General features: G+C 43.6%; 1 protein-coding gene across 1 annotated transcript in view; it reads left to right on the top strand.

Moving 5' to 3' along the window:
- Positions 1–16,351, top strand: part of LOC127029049 (tyrosine-protein kinase Fer-like) — a gene marked incomplete at its 5' end in the record, with an annotated part of 129,437 nt that overhangs the window by 23,318 nt on the left and 89,768 nt on the right. The window contains 2 exons of the mRNA XM_050914711.1: positions 1,259–1,448; positions 9,805–9,897. Coding sequence (XP_050770668.1) covers positions 1,259–1,448; positions 9,805–9,897 — 283 coding nt within the window. The remainder of the gene's footprint in view (positions 1–1,258; positions 1,449–9,804; positions 9,898–16,351) is intronic.

The following is a 16,351-nucleotide window of genomic DNA, read 5'->3' as shown; positions in this document are numbered from 1 at the left end:
GCATTTAAAGCTGATAGAGCCTTCAGTAGGCTGTGCTACAACTGTTGTTTTCAAAAGGAAAATCTCAGGTCTTCTACAAGGCACTACTTATAGGGTAACAGTTTGAAGTTTGTCAGTGTAAGAATGTAGGTATGAAGTCTCTCAAAGAAAGAAGAATCAATAAATAGACTAAAAACTGGCTAGTGGACATGAAATATAACTGTAACTAAATCTTCTTACTCTGAATTACTGAACTTTTTTTTTTTTAAATCAGTGACCTGAAAGAAAACTATCTATCTAAAACGTTGAGATGAGACACTAGTAAATTCAGATTGCATTATGTACTGTGCTTGGCTAATTGTCTTTTTCCAAATGTAAACTTATACACACAAAAAAGAAAGCTTATAGGGGTTGAGAGTGGCTGTTGGTCTGTCTTTGGGAAGGTGTTGGAGTTAATGGGGGAAATTTGAAAATGCTCTTGCGATCTCTAAATCTATAAATGGTGAAATACTATATCAGAAGACTGTGGTATAGGTGAGACTGCTAATACAGGGTCCAGTTCTGATAGATGTTGAAAAATGGGGGGGGGGAGAGGTGTCAGCAAAAAGCCATAAAAGCATGTAGAAGACGAGAAAGAACTTCTTTTAGCCCCTTATGGAGTTAAATTTGTTTAGCTTAAAAAAAAGAATGTTAAAGAGTGTTCTGACTGCAGTCCAGAAATACTTATGCAGTAGAGGACCTTTCAGTCCAGAAGATGGAGACAACAGGTACCTCTAACATGGAGCCAGACCAATTTATACTGGATATAAGGTGAGTTTAATAGTGCAGATAATTATTATAATGGCTATGTGGATTGCAGTGGATTCCTCATCACTGGAAATCATAATCTAAAAGTGTATTTCTTCCCAAAAGGACAGGGAACCCTAATGGTTGTAAATTCAACCGAAGTGGATGAAAATAATAATTCCTTCTGTATTTGCTACAACATGATTTTTGTTTTTGGAATAGCTAAGTAGGTGTCTGCTTTCATTGTCTTGTAGCTTTGAGAATTTTCTAATATTTACTTCATGTGTTTATGCCTTTGAACAAATAATTCTGAGGACTTCTCACACTCTTACTTATAAAAGGTTAATAATTTCCTTCATTACATGGATGGATAAAGTGAAAAAAGAAAAACAAATTCCAGTATTGAAAATGCTTTATTCTATGTAGCTTTCATGAAGCAAAATATGTATTTTAAATCATGTGTTTTAAAATTGTTTGTTATTTTTCTCTGCAGTATTGTACTCTTGCTGAGCCAAAAGCATGCACTGGAAGAACTGAAGCAAACAGTTCAGCAATTAAGATGCTCTGAGGCAAAATTTGCAGCTCAGAAAGAACTACTGGAACAAAAGGTTCAAGAAAATGATGGGAAAGAGCCACCACCTGTAGTGAATTATGAAGAAGATGCCAGATCAGTCACTTCTATGGTAAGCTTTGCATTTGTTTAACTATATCATGCATCCTTGCTATGGTACTTTAGTCCTGAGGTCAGAGGCCAGTCAGGGTGTAGTGGGCCTCAGATCCTCAATAACCCCAGCTCCAAAACCCTAGAGGTCGACCTCAGGTTTCTCCTGGTGTTTTCTGCCAGAGGCTCCAGGTGAGGCCATGTTCCATGGCTACTGTGTAGAACATATTTCTCACAGCTGTTCCTTACTGGACCAGCTCAAGGGCTACTGCATGAGCTATCCCCTGTTTGATCTGTTGAGGGCCCCAGTCGAAATAGTTCTTCTTTCGGGTCCCTCGATAGAGAGGGCTCACAAGCTGACTATAACCCAGAATGCCTATTTCCAGAAAGCCACAATGCCTAGGAAATCTTGTGTTTCTTTTTTATGAACTGGTGGGAACATGGCTGTTATCTTATTGATCACATCCATAGGGATGTGCCAATGTCCATCCTGCCATTTTATTCCCAAAAACTGGATCTCCTGTGTAGGTCCTTTGACCTTGCATTGTGTACTGGTTCTGGCTGTGATGGAGTTAACTTTCCTCATAGTAGCTGGTATGATGCTGTGCTTTACATTTGTATCTAAAACAGTATTGATAACACACCAGTGTTTTGGCTACTGCCGAACTGGGCTTGCACAGTGCCAATGCTTTCTCTCTCTCTTCCCCTCCAAAAGCCTGTAGGCTGGAGGTGGGCAAAAGGTTGGGAGCAGACATAGCCAAGACAGCTGACCCAAACCGACCAAAGGGATATTCCATATCATATAACATCATGCTCAGCAGTAAAAGCTCAGGGAAAGGAGGAGGAAGTGGGGACGTTCATGGTTATGGCATTTGTCTTTCCAAGCAACCATTACATGTGCTGAGGCCCTGTTTTCCAGGCCTGCCGATGGGAAGTAGTGGATGAATTCCTCTTTTTACTTTGCTGGTGCATGCAGCTTTTGCATTCCCTATTAAACTGTCATTATCTAGATTCATGGGTCTTCTCACCTTCCTTCTATTTTCTCCCCATCCCATAGGAGAGTAGAGTGGGTGAGAGGCAGGGTGGGTGTTTGGCTGCCAGACGGGGTCAACCCACCACAGCCCTTTTTCACACCCAGTGTGGGGCTCAAGATAACAACAGTTTTGATCTGAGTGTGCTATAGCTGTTGTAGTTGTTAATTGGCAGGCTTTTGTGCAGGTCACAGAGCTTGCTTGCTTTACTGTATAATAGAGTCTAGGGCTTGTTAGTGGCTGCTTTTAGCTCTTGCCATTTGCTGCGCTGCTTATCTCTCTATTTTGTTGTGCCTGGGAACAGTTTGATGAAAACAATGACCATGTGCTTGGCCCTGGCATTGATGCCATTCCTGTGCTGGCTGGGCTATCTTGTGGAGAGAATGAGGGATTACACCTCCCTTTTCTCCTCTGGGACTGATGTGCATAGTTTTGTTGCACAGGCTCCTGATGATCTTGCACATCCTTATGTAAGCTGTTTGATCCTAGTATCTAAGACTGTTGGCTTTTTGTGGGTTTGTGGAACCTGGTTTCATCCTGGTGTAAGAGCAAACAAGGCACCTTGCCTATGAGGTACCATTATGGAGAAATCCCTCAAACTCTCTCCAGAAACTCAACATGTTGGGATGCCTCTCTGAAGTGCCTGTACACTAATGCATGCAGCATGGGGAATAAACATGAGGAGTTAGAAGTCTGTGTGCAGTTGCAGGGCTACGATCTTGTTGGGATCACGGAGACATGGTGGGATGGCTCCCATGACTGGAGTGTTGCAATGGATGTGTACAGGCCCTTCAGGAAGAACAGACTGGGAAGATGAGGAGGGGGAGTTGCCCTTTATGTGAGAGAGCAGCTGGAATGCATGGAGCTCTGCCTGGGGATGGATGAGGAGCTGACGGAGAGCTTATGGGTTAGGATTAAAGAGAGGACAGGTAAAGGTGACATTGTAGTGGGTGTCTGCTGTAGGCCACCTGACCAGGAAGACCGAGTGGATGAGGCCTTCTACAGACAGATAGAAGCAGCCTCACATTCTCAGTCCCTGGTCCTCATGGGGGACTTCAACCACCCCGATATCTGCTGGAGGGACAACACAGCAGGGCAGAAGCAATCCAGGAGGTTCCTGGAGTGCATTGATGATAACTTCCTCCTCCAAGTGATAGAGGAGCCAATGAGAAGAGGTGGTCTGCTGACCTCATACTCACCAACAAGGAGGGGCTCACTGGGGGTGTGAAGATTGAGGGCAGCCTTGGCTGCAGTGACCATGAGATGGTGGAGTTCAGGATCCTGAGGGGAGGGACCAGGGGAAAAAGCAAGCTCACAACCCTGGACTTCAGGAGAGCAGGCTTTGGCCTCTTCAAAGACATGCTTAGAAGAGTCCCATGGGATAAGGCCCTGAAGGGAAGAAAGGCCCAAGAAAGCTGTTTGATATTCAAGGATCACCTCCTTCAAGCTCAAGAGCGGTCCATCTCAATGAGCAGGAAGTCAGGCAAAAATGCCGAGGCCTGTGTGGATGAATAAGGAGCTCCTGGCCAAACTCAAAAACAAAGAGGAAGCATACAGAGGGTGGAAGCAAGGACGGGTAACCTGGAAGGAATACAGAGATGTTGTTCAAGCATCCAGGGATGAGATTAGGAAAGCCAAAGCCCACCTGGAATTGAATCTGGTCAGGCATGTCAAAGGCAACAAGAAGGGCTACACTAAGTACATAGGCGAAAAAAGGAAGACTAGGGAAAATATGGGATCATTGCTGAATGAGACGGAGGACCTGGTTGCATAGAAAATGGAAAAGGCTGAGGTACTGAATGCCTTCTTCACCTCACTCTTTACTAGCAAGACCAGCCTTCAGGAATCCCAGAGAGCAGGGGGAAAGGCTGGAGCAAGGAAGATGTACCCTTGGTGGAAGAGGATCAGGTCAGGGAATACTTAAGCAACCTGGACATACATAAGTCCATGGGCCCTGATGGGATGCACCCATGAGTGCTGAGGGAGCTGGCAGATGTCATTGCAAGGCCACTCTTGATAATCTTTGATCGATCATGGCGATTGGGAGAGGTGCCTGAATACTGGAGGAAAGCAAATGTCACTCCTATGTTCAAGAAGGGCAGGAAGGAGGATGCAGGGAACTACAGGTCGGTCAGCCTCACCTCCATCCCTGAGAAGGTGATGGAGCTTCTAATCCTGGGAATCATTTCCAGGTACATGGAGGACAAGAAAATCATCAGGATTAGTCAGCATGGCTTCACCAAGGGGAAGTCATGCTTGACCAACTTGATAAACTTCTGTGATGACATGACTGGCCTGGTGGATGAGGGGAGAGCAGTGGATATTGTTTACCTGGACTTCAGGAAGGCCTTTGACACTGTCTCTCATAAGATCCTGTATTGGGTTTGGGTGGCAAGGTTTTGGTAGCGGGGGGGCTGCAGGGGTGGCTTCTGTGAGAAGATACCAGAAGCTTCCCCAATGTCTGATAGAGACAATGCCAGCCAGCTCCAAGACAGACCCACCGCTGGCCAAGGCTGAGCCAATCAGCGACAGTGGTAGCACCTCTGTGATAACGTATTTAAGAAAGGGGAAAAAATGCTGCGCAACAGCAGCCAGGAGAGAGAGGAGTGAGAATATGTGAGAGAAACAACTCTGCAGACACCAAGGTCAGTGAAGAAGGAGGGGGAGGAGGTGCTCCAGGTGCCGGAGCAGAGAGATTCCCCTGCAGCCCCTGGTGAAGACCATGGTGAGGCAGGCTGTCCCCCTGCAGCCCATGGAGGTTAACGGTGGAGCAGATATCCATCTGCAGCCTGTGGAGGACCCCACACCAGAGCAGGTGGATGCGCCCAAAGGAGGTTGTGACCCCATGGGAAGCCCACGCTGGAGCAGGCTCCTGGCAGGACCTGTGGACCCATGGAGAGAGGAGCCCACGCTGGAGCAGGTCTTCTGGCAGGACTTGTGACCCCGCGGGGGACCCACACTGGAGCAGTCTGTTCCTGAAGGACTGCACCCCATGGAAAGAACCCATGCTGGAGCAGTTCGTGAAGAACTGCAGCCCATGGGAAGGACTCACATTGGAGAAGTTCATGGAGGACTGTCTCCCGTGGGAGGGACCCCATGCTGGAGCAGGGGAAGAGCGTGAGGAGGAAGGAGCAGCAGAAACAACGTGTGATGAACTGACCACAACCCCCATTCTCTCTTCCCCCTGCACTGCTCGGGGGGAGGAGGTAGAGAATTCGGGAGTAAAGTTGAGCCTGGGAAGAAGGGAGGGCTGGGGGGAAGGCAATAAATTAAATTAATTTCCCCGAGTCGAGTCTGTTTTGTCTGTGATGGTAATTGGTGAGTGATCTCTCCCTGTCCTTATCTTGACCCATGAGCCTTTTGTTATATTTTCTCTCCCCTGTCCAGTTGAGGAGGGGGAGTGATAGAGCAGCTTGGTGGGCACCTGGCATCCAGCCAAGGTTAACTCACCGCAGATCCTCATAGAGAAGCTGATGAGGTATGGGCTGGATAAGCAGACAGTGAGGTGGATTGAAAACAGTCTGAATGGCCATGTCCAGAGGGTGGTGATCAGTAGCACAAAGTCTAGTTGGAGGCCAGTAACTAGCAGTGTACCCTAGGGGTCAATCCTCGGTCCAGTCCTGTTCAACATCTTTATTAATGATCTGGATGATGGGGCAGAGTGTATCCTCAGCAAGTTTGCAGATGACACAAAACTAGGAGGAGCGGCTGATATACCAGAGGGTTGGGCTGCCATCCAGAGGGACCTCAACAGGCTGGAGAAATGGGCTGACAGGAACCTCACGAAGTTCAACAAGGGGAAGGGCAAAGTCCTGCACCTGGGGAGGAATAACCACATGCATATATGCTGGGGGCCACCCAGCTGGAAAGCAGCTTGGCAGAAAAGGACCTAGGTGTCCTGGTGGACACCAAAATGAACATGAGCCAGCAGTGTGCCCTTGCAGCAATGAAGGCTAATGGTATCCTGGGCTGCATTAGGAGCAGTGTTGCCAGCAGGTCAAGGGAGGTGATCCTTCCCCTCTACTCAGCACTGGTGAGGCCACACCTGGAGTCCTGTGTCCAGTTTTGGGCTCCCCAGTACAAGAGAGACATGGAGCTACTGGAGAGAGTCCAATGAAGGACCAATAAGATGATTAAGGGACTGGAGCATCTCTCCTATGAGGAAAGGCTGAGAGAGCTTGGACTGTTTAGCCTGGAGAAGAGAAGGCTCAGGGGGGGATCTCATCAATGTATATAAATACCTGAAGGGAGGATGCAAAGAGAATGGAGCCAGGCTCTTTTCAGTGGTGCCCAGTGACAGGACAAGAGGCAATGGGCACAAACAGAAACACAGGAAGTTCCGTCTGAACATAAGGAAAAATTTTTTTTTACTGTGAGGGTGACTGAGCACTGGAACAGGTTGCCCAGAGAGGTTGTGGAGTCTCCCTCCTTGGAGATATTCAAAAGCTGTCTGGACATGGTCCTGGGCAACTGTCTCTAGGTGGCCCTGCTTGAGCAGGGGAGTTGGAACAGATGGCCTCCAGAGGTCCCTTCCAACCTCAACCATTCTGTGATTCTTTGAACTTGTTTGTGAGGTGACAAGGAAACGTGCCCCGAGGTGGTTGATCCCTGGGTGGTAGGGTGTGTGGAAGGATCTGGCAGGTGCCTAGGTCATGTAATCCCATGTTGAATTGGTGCACCACTTGATGTGAGGGTGCCTTTCCTACCCCATGAAACCCAGCAGCTCCTAGCACTGTATTGGGGCTTGGCATGTGCCTATTGAGCCTCTGTTCAGTACCATCAAAGGAGTGTGATTGAGACAGGGTCTGAAACCACCTCTGAGGACACCATGGTTGAGCCAGGGACTCAAAACACATCTGACGCTGCCTTGGATGAGATAGGGACCCAAACCCCAGCTACAGTAATTGCCCCAGGAGTCAAAAAGAGACACTGGACACAGAGATTGATGGGTCCATACCATCGATTAGTAAGGGAGGAGGAGGAGGAAGGGTACGATCAGGAAGCTGGTCCTTCGACATGGAAACAGGAGGAGGAAGCAAGAGAAGTCACCCAAGAGGCAGAAACTACCTGGTCTTTGACCCTGGGCAAATTTTGAGATTTGTGGAAAGATTACAGCCACCAGCCAGGTGAGCAGATTGCTGCCTGGCTGCTCTGATGCTGGGATAGTGGGGTCAACAGTCAGGAGTTAGAAGGTAAGGAAGCCCAACAGCTGGGATCCCTCACTAGGAACTGGGGAATTGACAAAGAAAGCGGAAAAGAGGTGAGAATCTGCAGCCTCTGGAGGCAGCTCCTGTCGAGTGTGAAGGTGATATATCCCTTCAAGGATGATCTTGTAAATTACTGAGGAAAGTGGAATACAGCGGAGAAATGTATCCAATACCTGAGAGAATTAGTGGTGTTGGAAGTCATCTACAGTGACCTGGACGACAAGCAGGTCTCCAAAGATCCGGATGACATCCAGTTTGCAGGGGCTGGAGGTTAACAGTGGAGTGCCGTGGCCTGAACCAAGTCATACCACCGCTGAGTGCGACCACACTGGAAATGCTCGAATTCCATATGAACTGGAGTCAAAGGCAGCCAAGTGGTATGCCACAGTTGATATAGCCAACGTGTTTTTCTCAATTCCTTTGGCAGCAGAGTGCAGGCCACAGTTTGCTTTCATGTGGAGGGGTGTCCAATACACATGGAATCGACTACCCCAGGGGTGGAAACACAACACAATGGAATTCATGCATATTTTGGTAACTTCCTTTTTCCTGTCATGTAAGAAGTAGACATTTAGTCACAGTTAAATCCCGTGGCTCACTTGTGAAAAGATGTGTGAAATGAATCGATCATTCCAAGCCTGATAGGCATGCAAGCAAAATTAGACACTGTGTTGTCCCTGTTATTAATGATTTTTTTTTTAAGTAGTCAATTTAATTCATCAATACTTAAAAAATAAATATCAACTTGCCAGTCGACTCAGGACAGAGTGTTTTACTGTAAGAAAAGTAGTTGACATGCAGTATTACTTGAGTCTGATAAAAAGAATAAAAATTGTATTGATCGGTGTTAATTTCAAGTGGCTAGTAAATTCCCTTTTAGCCTTTTTTCTATTCCTATATGAAATGTTCTTTTGAATACTCTCTTTTCATGACATACAAATTATGGAATATTGCAGAATTTTGCTGCTAAACAAGTAAATTTATTTTACTAAGACAATATTTAACCTATATTCTGTAAACTAAATTATATTTGGGAGTCATTTTCAAACAATACTTTATTCTGTATACAGATTTAATAGATTTTGTTGCTCATTCAGAATTCTTGGAATAAACTGAAACTGCATTTATTACATTATCAGATTTTCAGTTTCTTCAGTCAAGGGTGTATGTTCAAAACTTTGAAGCAATCTTTTTTTGTTACACTACAGAACAGATTTATTCTGTTTCCATTTTCAGTTTCTTACAGCTTAATTAACCCATAGCTAATTAGAATGAGATTTTTAATGTGTGGTCTCTCTGCTTCAGGTTTATTTATTTTGCAAATATTCATTAAAATACCTCATCTGTGTCTGAGGGTGAAGTTATGAGAAATAAACTAAGTTTTTCAGTGTTAAAAATACATTTCTGTATTTTTTAAAGATTCTTTGATACTAAATTTTGAGAGCTGACAATGAATCAGATATTGGGAAATAAACAGTCCTTGGACTAAGTCAAGTTATAAACACTTTGGACTTTCCATTTACTTGTGATGGAAGTAGTTTTAGTGAACAGCTCTGTTCTTAAAGGATTTAAAATCCAGATAGTGGTGGCTGCCCCTGTGATTTATTGTAATGCCAGAAAACAAACGGATCCTATTACTTGCACTGATTGGTATTAATATTTACAAGTAGTGTATTATTAGAGAAGATCAGATTAATAAAAGAAGAAAACAAATTAAGGATAATGCAAGTATGTATGTATGGGTTTTATTATGTATGATTTTATTATATGGCGTCAAACCAATACCCTTTTAAAAAAATAGGTATTTCAGGACAGCTGAGAATTAGGTCCTCTATCTTTAGGGTACAAAAGAATTTCAGATCTCTTATAGTTAACAATAGTGATATTTAAAATAATTGCACTAAATATTTAAGGAATCACAGAATCTTTCAGCTCTTCAATTGGTATGCATTAGCATAATCCCATTGATGTTGACACAAGCTTGCTGGTTTGTATAAGTAGCAGATCAGTCCCTATCTTTTATTCAAACAAAATCCATGAGTCTACATTCCATGTCCTCCAGTAATTCAATTATTAATGCACAGAAGTAAATCCATATTGATTTGCTTGGTTTTACTGGAGATATTACTTTTTCTCCTAGGACAAGAAAGACAAAGTCTCAAGGTTGGACACTATACGTCACTCCATAGCCGGAATTATAAGATCTCCAAAATCCATGTTGGGCTCATCGTCAGTAAGTAGTATCAACAATGTAGAATTCTCTTATTTTTACAGCTTAAGTAGGATTTTTTTCTGAAGTATCACACATTTCTATTTACACAGGAAAACATTAGATTAAAATGACATTATAAAAAGCACAGTTCTGACTGAGCAGTGGATATGATAATATTGTGACATAATAGTATGTCAGAACAACTTTATTGCACTTCAGAAAAAAGAATTTGTACATTCTTTGCTGCTCCCAGATTGGTGCTATACTTGAAAGATTACCATTTCCTGTGTGGTAGATTTACTAGTAATGCTGTATATTATGATATTCTGCAGTAGGTTAGATGGTCAGGCATGTTTTACCCATCATTGCAATAATTATATTTCCTATATAATTAAAGGGTCCTTTCCATGGGGTGCAGTCCTTCAGGAACAGACTGCTCCAGTGTGGGTCCCCTGCAGGGTCGCAGGTCCTGCCAGGAGCCTGCTCCAGCATGGGCTTCCCATGGGGTCACAGCCTCCTTCGGGCATCCACCTGCTCCAGCATGGGGTCCTCCACGGGCTGCAGGTGGCTATCTGCTCCACCGTTAACCTCCATGGGCTGCAGGGGGACAACCTGCCTCACCATGGTCTTCACCACAGGCTGCAGGGGAATCTCTGCTCCGGTGCCTGGAGCACCTCCTCCCCCTCCTTCTTCACTGACCTTGGTGTCTGCAGAGTTGTTTCTCTCACATATTCTCACTCCTCTCTCTGGCTGCAATTGCTGCTGCACAGTAACTTTTTCCCCTCTTCTTAAATATGTTATCACAGAGGCGCTACCACTGTCACTGATTGGCTCAGCCTTGGCCAGTTGCAGGTCTGTCTTGGAGCCGGCTGGCATTGGCTCTATCGAACATAGGGGAAGCTTCTGGTATCTTCTCAGAGAAGCCACCCCTGTAGCCCCCCCTGCTACCAAAACCTTGCCACGCAAACCCAATACAGTGGGATTACTGAAGCTTTGGAATATGTTTGGGAGAAATGGGAACAGAATTGGGTAATTTCAGGCAGAAAGTCAAATCTAATTAATGAGTGTACTCTAGATTAGCTTTTATTTAAATGAGCTTCAAAGTCAGAGTATATAAACCACTCAGGTTTTTGTTTTGGTTTTGTGTGTTGTGATTTAGTGATTTCTTGTGTATTATAAAAGCTAACCATGCATATACAGATAAAATTTGCTTCATAAATTAGTACTTAGCTCTTAATGTGATTAGCTGCTCAGCTTTTTCCTGTTGACAATTACATAACTGTGCTGATCACTAAATGTATAAACTGGTACTTCAAACTTAATATCCATCAACAAAGTATACAACTTGATTATGGAAGGTGTATTATTAAAAAAATATACATAAAACAATCTGTTTGTTTGTTTGTTTGTTTTAAATAGAGCAATGCAAAATAGAATCTAGAAGCAGAGTAGAAAAAGGACCAGTACTGATTCTTTTATAGAATCTAGTCTAAATAAAAACATAATGTTAGCTACCTGTTTTCATATTATACATTTTAAATATATTGAAAATGTTAATGGGAAACCATATCTTGGTTTAAATGTAGTATTATTCCAAAAATGTTGTCCCATAATTAATTGGAGAGAGAAGTTTAATTAATTTTGTGTTTAATTAGAGAAAACTAATTTTTTTTTTTAGTGTCACCTAAAGAAAGTAGCAGAGAAACCAACCCTGTACTTCTTCAAGCAACCAGGAGTTTAGCAAAGATGAGGTTAATTATGTGTTAGTACTTAAATGATTTACAGCTTCTCAGAAGAAGAAGGTAAAAGGTAATATAGGAAAACATACAGTTTTGCAGAAAATACAGTGAGGTTAGGGATTCAGGTGGCTTTTATCAGAGAAAATACAAGTCAGTTGTCTATAATAGCAAGAGATGTAAGTTTAATCAGCTGAGGAGAGAAAACAAAAAAAGGGACAAATATCATGTACTTCTGATACTGTGCTATGCATGAACTGAATGAAGAGTCTGAATGAATTGCATTTTGAATACCAAATTTTTCGCTTCAGATAAAATTAGTCTGTTTTCTGCCAATGAGGGATTTCAGCCTGTCACAGCCATCCGTTACTGTTTATGGGATAACTGCATGAGTAATTTCCTTTATTTTAAATATTTTTAATTTTTTTATGTTTAATAATGATGATCTTAGTACAGAGGAATGTTCTTTCTAAGAGAGGGGTTTTTTTTCCCAATATGATTGCTTTTATCTTATAATTTTCAGGTCTGTGCATTTTTACTTTTATAGGGTTGGTTTTGCATGGAATACTCAAGACTTTTCATTTCTTCAGTGAAGCTGATTTTGGTTTCATATGGTATATGTGTGTAGTGGGTTGACCTTAGCTGGATGCCAGGTGCCCACCAAGCCGCTCTATCACTCCCCCTCCTCAGCTGGACAGGGGAGAGAAAATATCACGAAAGGCTCGTGGGTCGAGATAAGGACAGGGAGATCACTCAGCAATTACCATCACAGGCAAAACAGACTCGACTTGGGGAAATTAGTTGACTTTATTACCAATCAAATCAGAGTAGGATAATGAGAAATAAAATAAAATCTTAAAACACCTTCCCCCCATCCCTCCCTTCTTCCCAGGCTTAACTTCACTCCCAAGTTCTCTACCTCCTGCCCCCCGAGCGGCGCAGAGGGACAGGGAATGGGGGTTGTGGTCAGTTCATCATGCGTAGTCTCTGCTGCTCCTTCCTCCTTGCTCTCTTCCCCTGCTCCAGCGTGGGGTCCCTCCCACGGGAGACAGTCCTCCATGAACTTCTCCAACGTGGGTCCTTCCCACGGGCTGCAGTTCTTCACAAACTGCTCCTGCATGGGTCCTTTCCAAGGGGTGCAGTCCTTCAGGAACAGACTGCTCCTGCTCCAGTGTGGGTCCCCCACAGGGTCACAAGTCCTGCCAGCAAACCTGCTCCAGCGCGGGCTCTCCATGAGGTCACAGCCTCCTTCGGGTGCATCCACCTGCTCTGGTGTGGGGTCCTCCATGGGCTGCAGGTGGATATCTGCTCCACCATAGACCTCCATGGGCTGCAGGGAGGCAACCTGAGTCACCATGGTCTTCACCAGGGGCTGCAGGGGAATCTCTGCTCCAGTGCCTGGAACACCTCCTCCCCCTCCTTCTTCACTGACCTTGGTGTCTGCAGAGTTCTTTCTCTTACATATTCTCACTCCTCTCTCTCCTGGCTGCTGTTGCACAGCAGTTTTTCCCCCTTCTTAAATATGTTATCACCGAGGCACTACCACTGTTGCTGATTGGCTCAGCCTTGGCCAGCAGTGGGTATGTCTTAGAGCCGACTGGCATTGGCTCTATCAGACACAGGGGAAGCTTCTAGCAGCTTCTCACAGAAGCCACCCCCATAGCCCTTCTGCTACCAAAACCTTGCCACGCAAACCCAATACAATGTGGGAATGAATCAGTTTTCACTGAGCCTAGTGACAGGGTTGAGAGATACTCCATGGGGAAATGTCTCAAAATATTGACTAAAATGTGTTGCTTTACTTTCTAATCCATGTCTGTGCCTCTCTTTTACGTGGGGAGGGAAAAAAATTTCTTGACAGAATGTTTTCTTTGTTTAAATGTGGAAAATAAAGTTGTACACAAAATATGAGCTCAGAATATATATGAAAATGAAGTACTAAGTAACCTATTTGTTATTAACATATAATTTCCATTATTATTGTCTTTTCATTGACAGTGCGAGTGCAAGAATATTCTCTCTTTTTACAGTTTGAAATAATACAATATTCTGCTCAGTTGTTCACTCAAAAAAGCAGCAGCTTCGAAAAAGGCTTTGAAAAAGCAGCTTGAGACTGCTTCATTTACTGTTGTTGGAGAAAAACTGCTGTTTCAATGGATTGTTCAGTAGGGGGAGGAAAGGAGATTAATAATAAGCAAAAAAGACTCTAATGGGTACATGAAGAGCATGAAGAAATGTATGAGGGCATTTCCCTCCCCACAGAAAGAGAACTATCTCATGAGCAAAGTGTGGGAACAAATGGAAATCTTTAAAGAAAAAAGAAAAGGGGAAAAAAGGATTGGGGGTGGAAGTAGAAATTCTTCGGTGTGAGTTCTTCTCCTTTTGTATGATTTTATGTTAATTGTTAATTTGACTGGAAGATAAAAATAACAGCAAAAATCTTAGAAAAAATTTTCTCCATGTAAGCTGTTCAGTCACTTATTTGAAAATGCTCCTGTGAGTGTGTACATAAAAATGGGCAAAAGATCTTTTCATCAGTGAAATTGTAAAACACTGAGGCCTAGAATGTAAACTTTTTCTTTCAGATATCTAGTTAGCAATTTCAAGCAGCTTACTGTTTATTAAACTTGCTAAGAAAATAGGTGGGAATTGTAAACTAATTTTGTGCCCGTAACATTCTTTCTTCTATCTTCTTTAGAGACTAACCTTTCTTGTATTTAATCCATTTTATTCTAACTAGAAAATGCAGTAGAAATGTTAGTGCTAAGTGATAAATCGAGTTGAAATCAATATTAAAATGATTATACATCTTGCATTTGTACTGATCTTTCTGGGCTTTCAGCCATGTTTCCTTTAATAAGCAGTCAGGGTGAATATTGTATCATACAGAAAATATGTTGGAGTAGGAAGACTTTTTCATAAAAAATAATACAATTTCAATAACATACAAAACATGACCAATTACTGATTGTTTCATCAGAAAAAATAAAGGGATTTCTACCTCATTTATGATTAACCAATAGTATATGACCAAAATTAAAGGTAATGTTAGGTAGGAGACAATAAGCATAGGATACCTTGTGGAATTTTCATTGCTTTCTTCTAAAGAAATAAATATTTGTTTAAACAAATTTAAAAGAAGGGGAAAGGTTGATGTTAGTGTTATAAACAATACCATAATTAGCAATGTCTAAAATGTTCCCTGTTTTTTCTGTGTAATAAAGATGTTTTTATTCTGGGATGTGAACATGATAATCTAATCAGTGACTCAGACTTCACCCAGTTTGAACATAAGCAGGTGTTATTATCTGGTGGCTGCCTCTTTTGTAAGCTATAAAATTAGTTCCATGGTCATAGTGGATAATATCCACTTTATAGGAGCTGTTGCAATTGTCAGACGTGGTTTTTTTAACCTTTTTTTGTGAAGGCCATGAACTAGCTTGTTGACATTGAACTCTCTTTTTTATCCTTAGAAGTGTTTCTTTTGGAGTAGAAATGTGTTTCTGTGGGAACGGTTTTATCACTTTGAACCCCGTAACATTTCTTGATCATGTAGCAAAGGTCAGTCAAATGCAACGTCTGAACAATAAATGTTCAAATATGTAAGGGTATGTGGAAGGAGAGTGTCTGCTCCTTTAAGGGTATCTGGTCAAAGGAGCCATAAACAAGAACATACAGAGACAAACCTGAGGGACAAACGATAAGGGAGGTCATGATAGGAACAAACCTGGCCAATCACACTAATTGGTTAGGATATGTGGAGTGTGAGAGTGTTTATTTCTTCATCTGGTAGGATAAGGAAAGGGAGGGAGACAAACACAGAGACATAAAACCTGACCAATTAGCCTTAACAAAGACAATAACCAGAAACAAACCTGGTCAGTCACACTAACTGAGGGGCTATCAAGAAACTGCAGGCAAACAGGGACTTTGCAACTGATAAGAATGCAAACCTGAGGGTCCAGGATGTTTGAGAGGGGTAGGTGGAACTATGCCAACTGATGAGGCAGCGTGCAGGGGAAGGGGGAGCAGGGATGAACAAAGAGGGTAGACATAAAAGACTATCAAAGGGGCTGGTCACAGGTAGAACGGGACCAGTCAGTACACTTGTCTGGCTGAGCCCTGCACCTGATCACCACAGTCTATCCTATCTTCTTATATCTTCTTATTAAATATTTTCTTAACTATCTCACTCTCTGTCTCGTGTGTGTGCGCTGCAAGGACTAAGCATCAGCTACTGGTGAGACCTGTATGCTGTATGAGTGGATTTGGTGCCAGCTGCTAGAGTCAGGGGCAGGGGAGGGGGGGGTAGGCTCCCCTGGCCTGTGGTGTCAGCTACTGGAGCAAGTGAGAGTCCTAGCATCAGTAGTTGTAGGGGCCATAGCGCTCTCGACCTAGGTAGGGTCCTATAGACTTTGTGCCTGGAATGCCAGGTACTGAGGGGACCGGCGTGAGTGGATTTGGTGCCAGCTGCTAGAGTCAGACCAGGTGTGTAGGTGCCCCTGGCCTGTAGTGTCAGCTACTGGAGCGAGTGGGGGTCTCTTGCCTCCAGCCACTGGGATGGGAATAGTGTGTGTCCCAAAAATCAGCTACTGGAAGGGACTGGCATGAGTGAGGCAAGTGAGGGGCTCAGTGCCAGCAGCTGGAGCAGGACTGCGGGTCACAGCCCGCATGCTTGGTGCCGGCTGCTGGGAGGGGGTGTCCAAGTGTCTGTATCTTCTCCAAACCTGGTGTGTAGG

This window comes from Gymnogyps californianus, unplaced genomic scaffold (genome assembly GCF_018139145.2).
Source record: "Gymnogyps californianus isolate 813 unplaced genomic scaffold, ASM1813914v2 HiC_scaffold_65, whole genome shotgun sequence".
Taxonomy (NCBI): Eukaryota; Metazoa; Chordata; class Aves; order Accipitriformes; family Cathartidae; genus Gymnogyps; species Gymnogyps californianus.
Note: the sequence above shows the minus strand (reverse complement) of the source record. Positions and strands in the feature narration are given on the sequence as shown.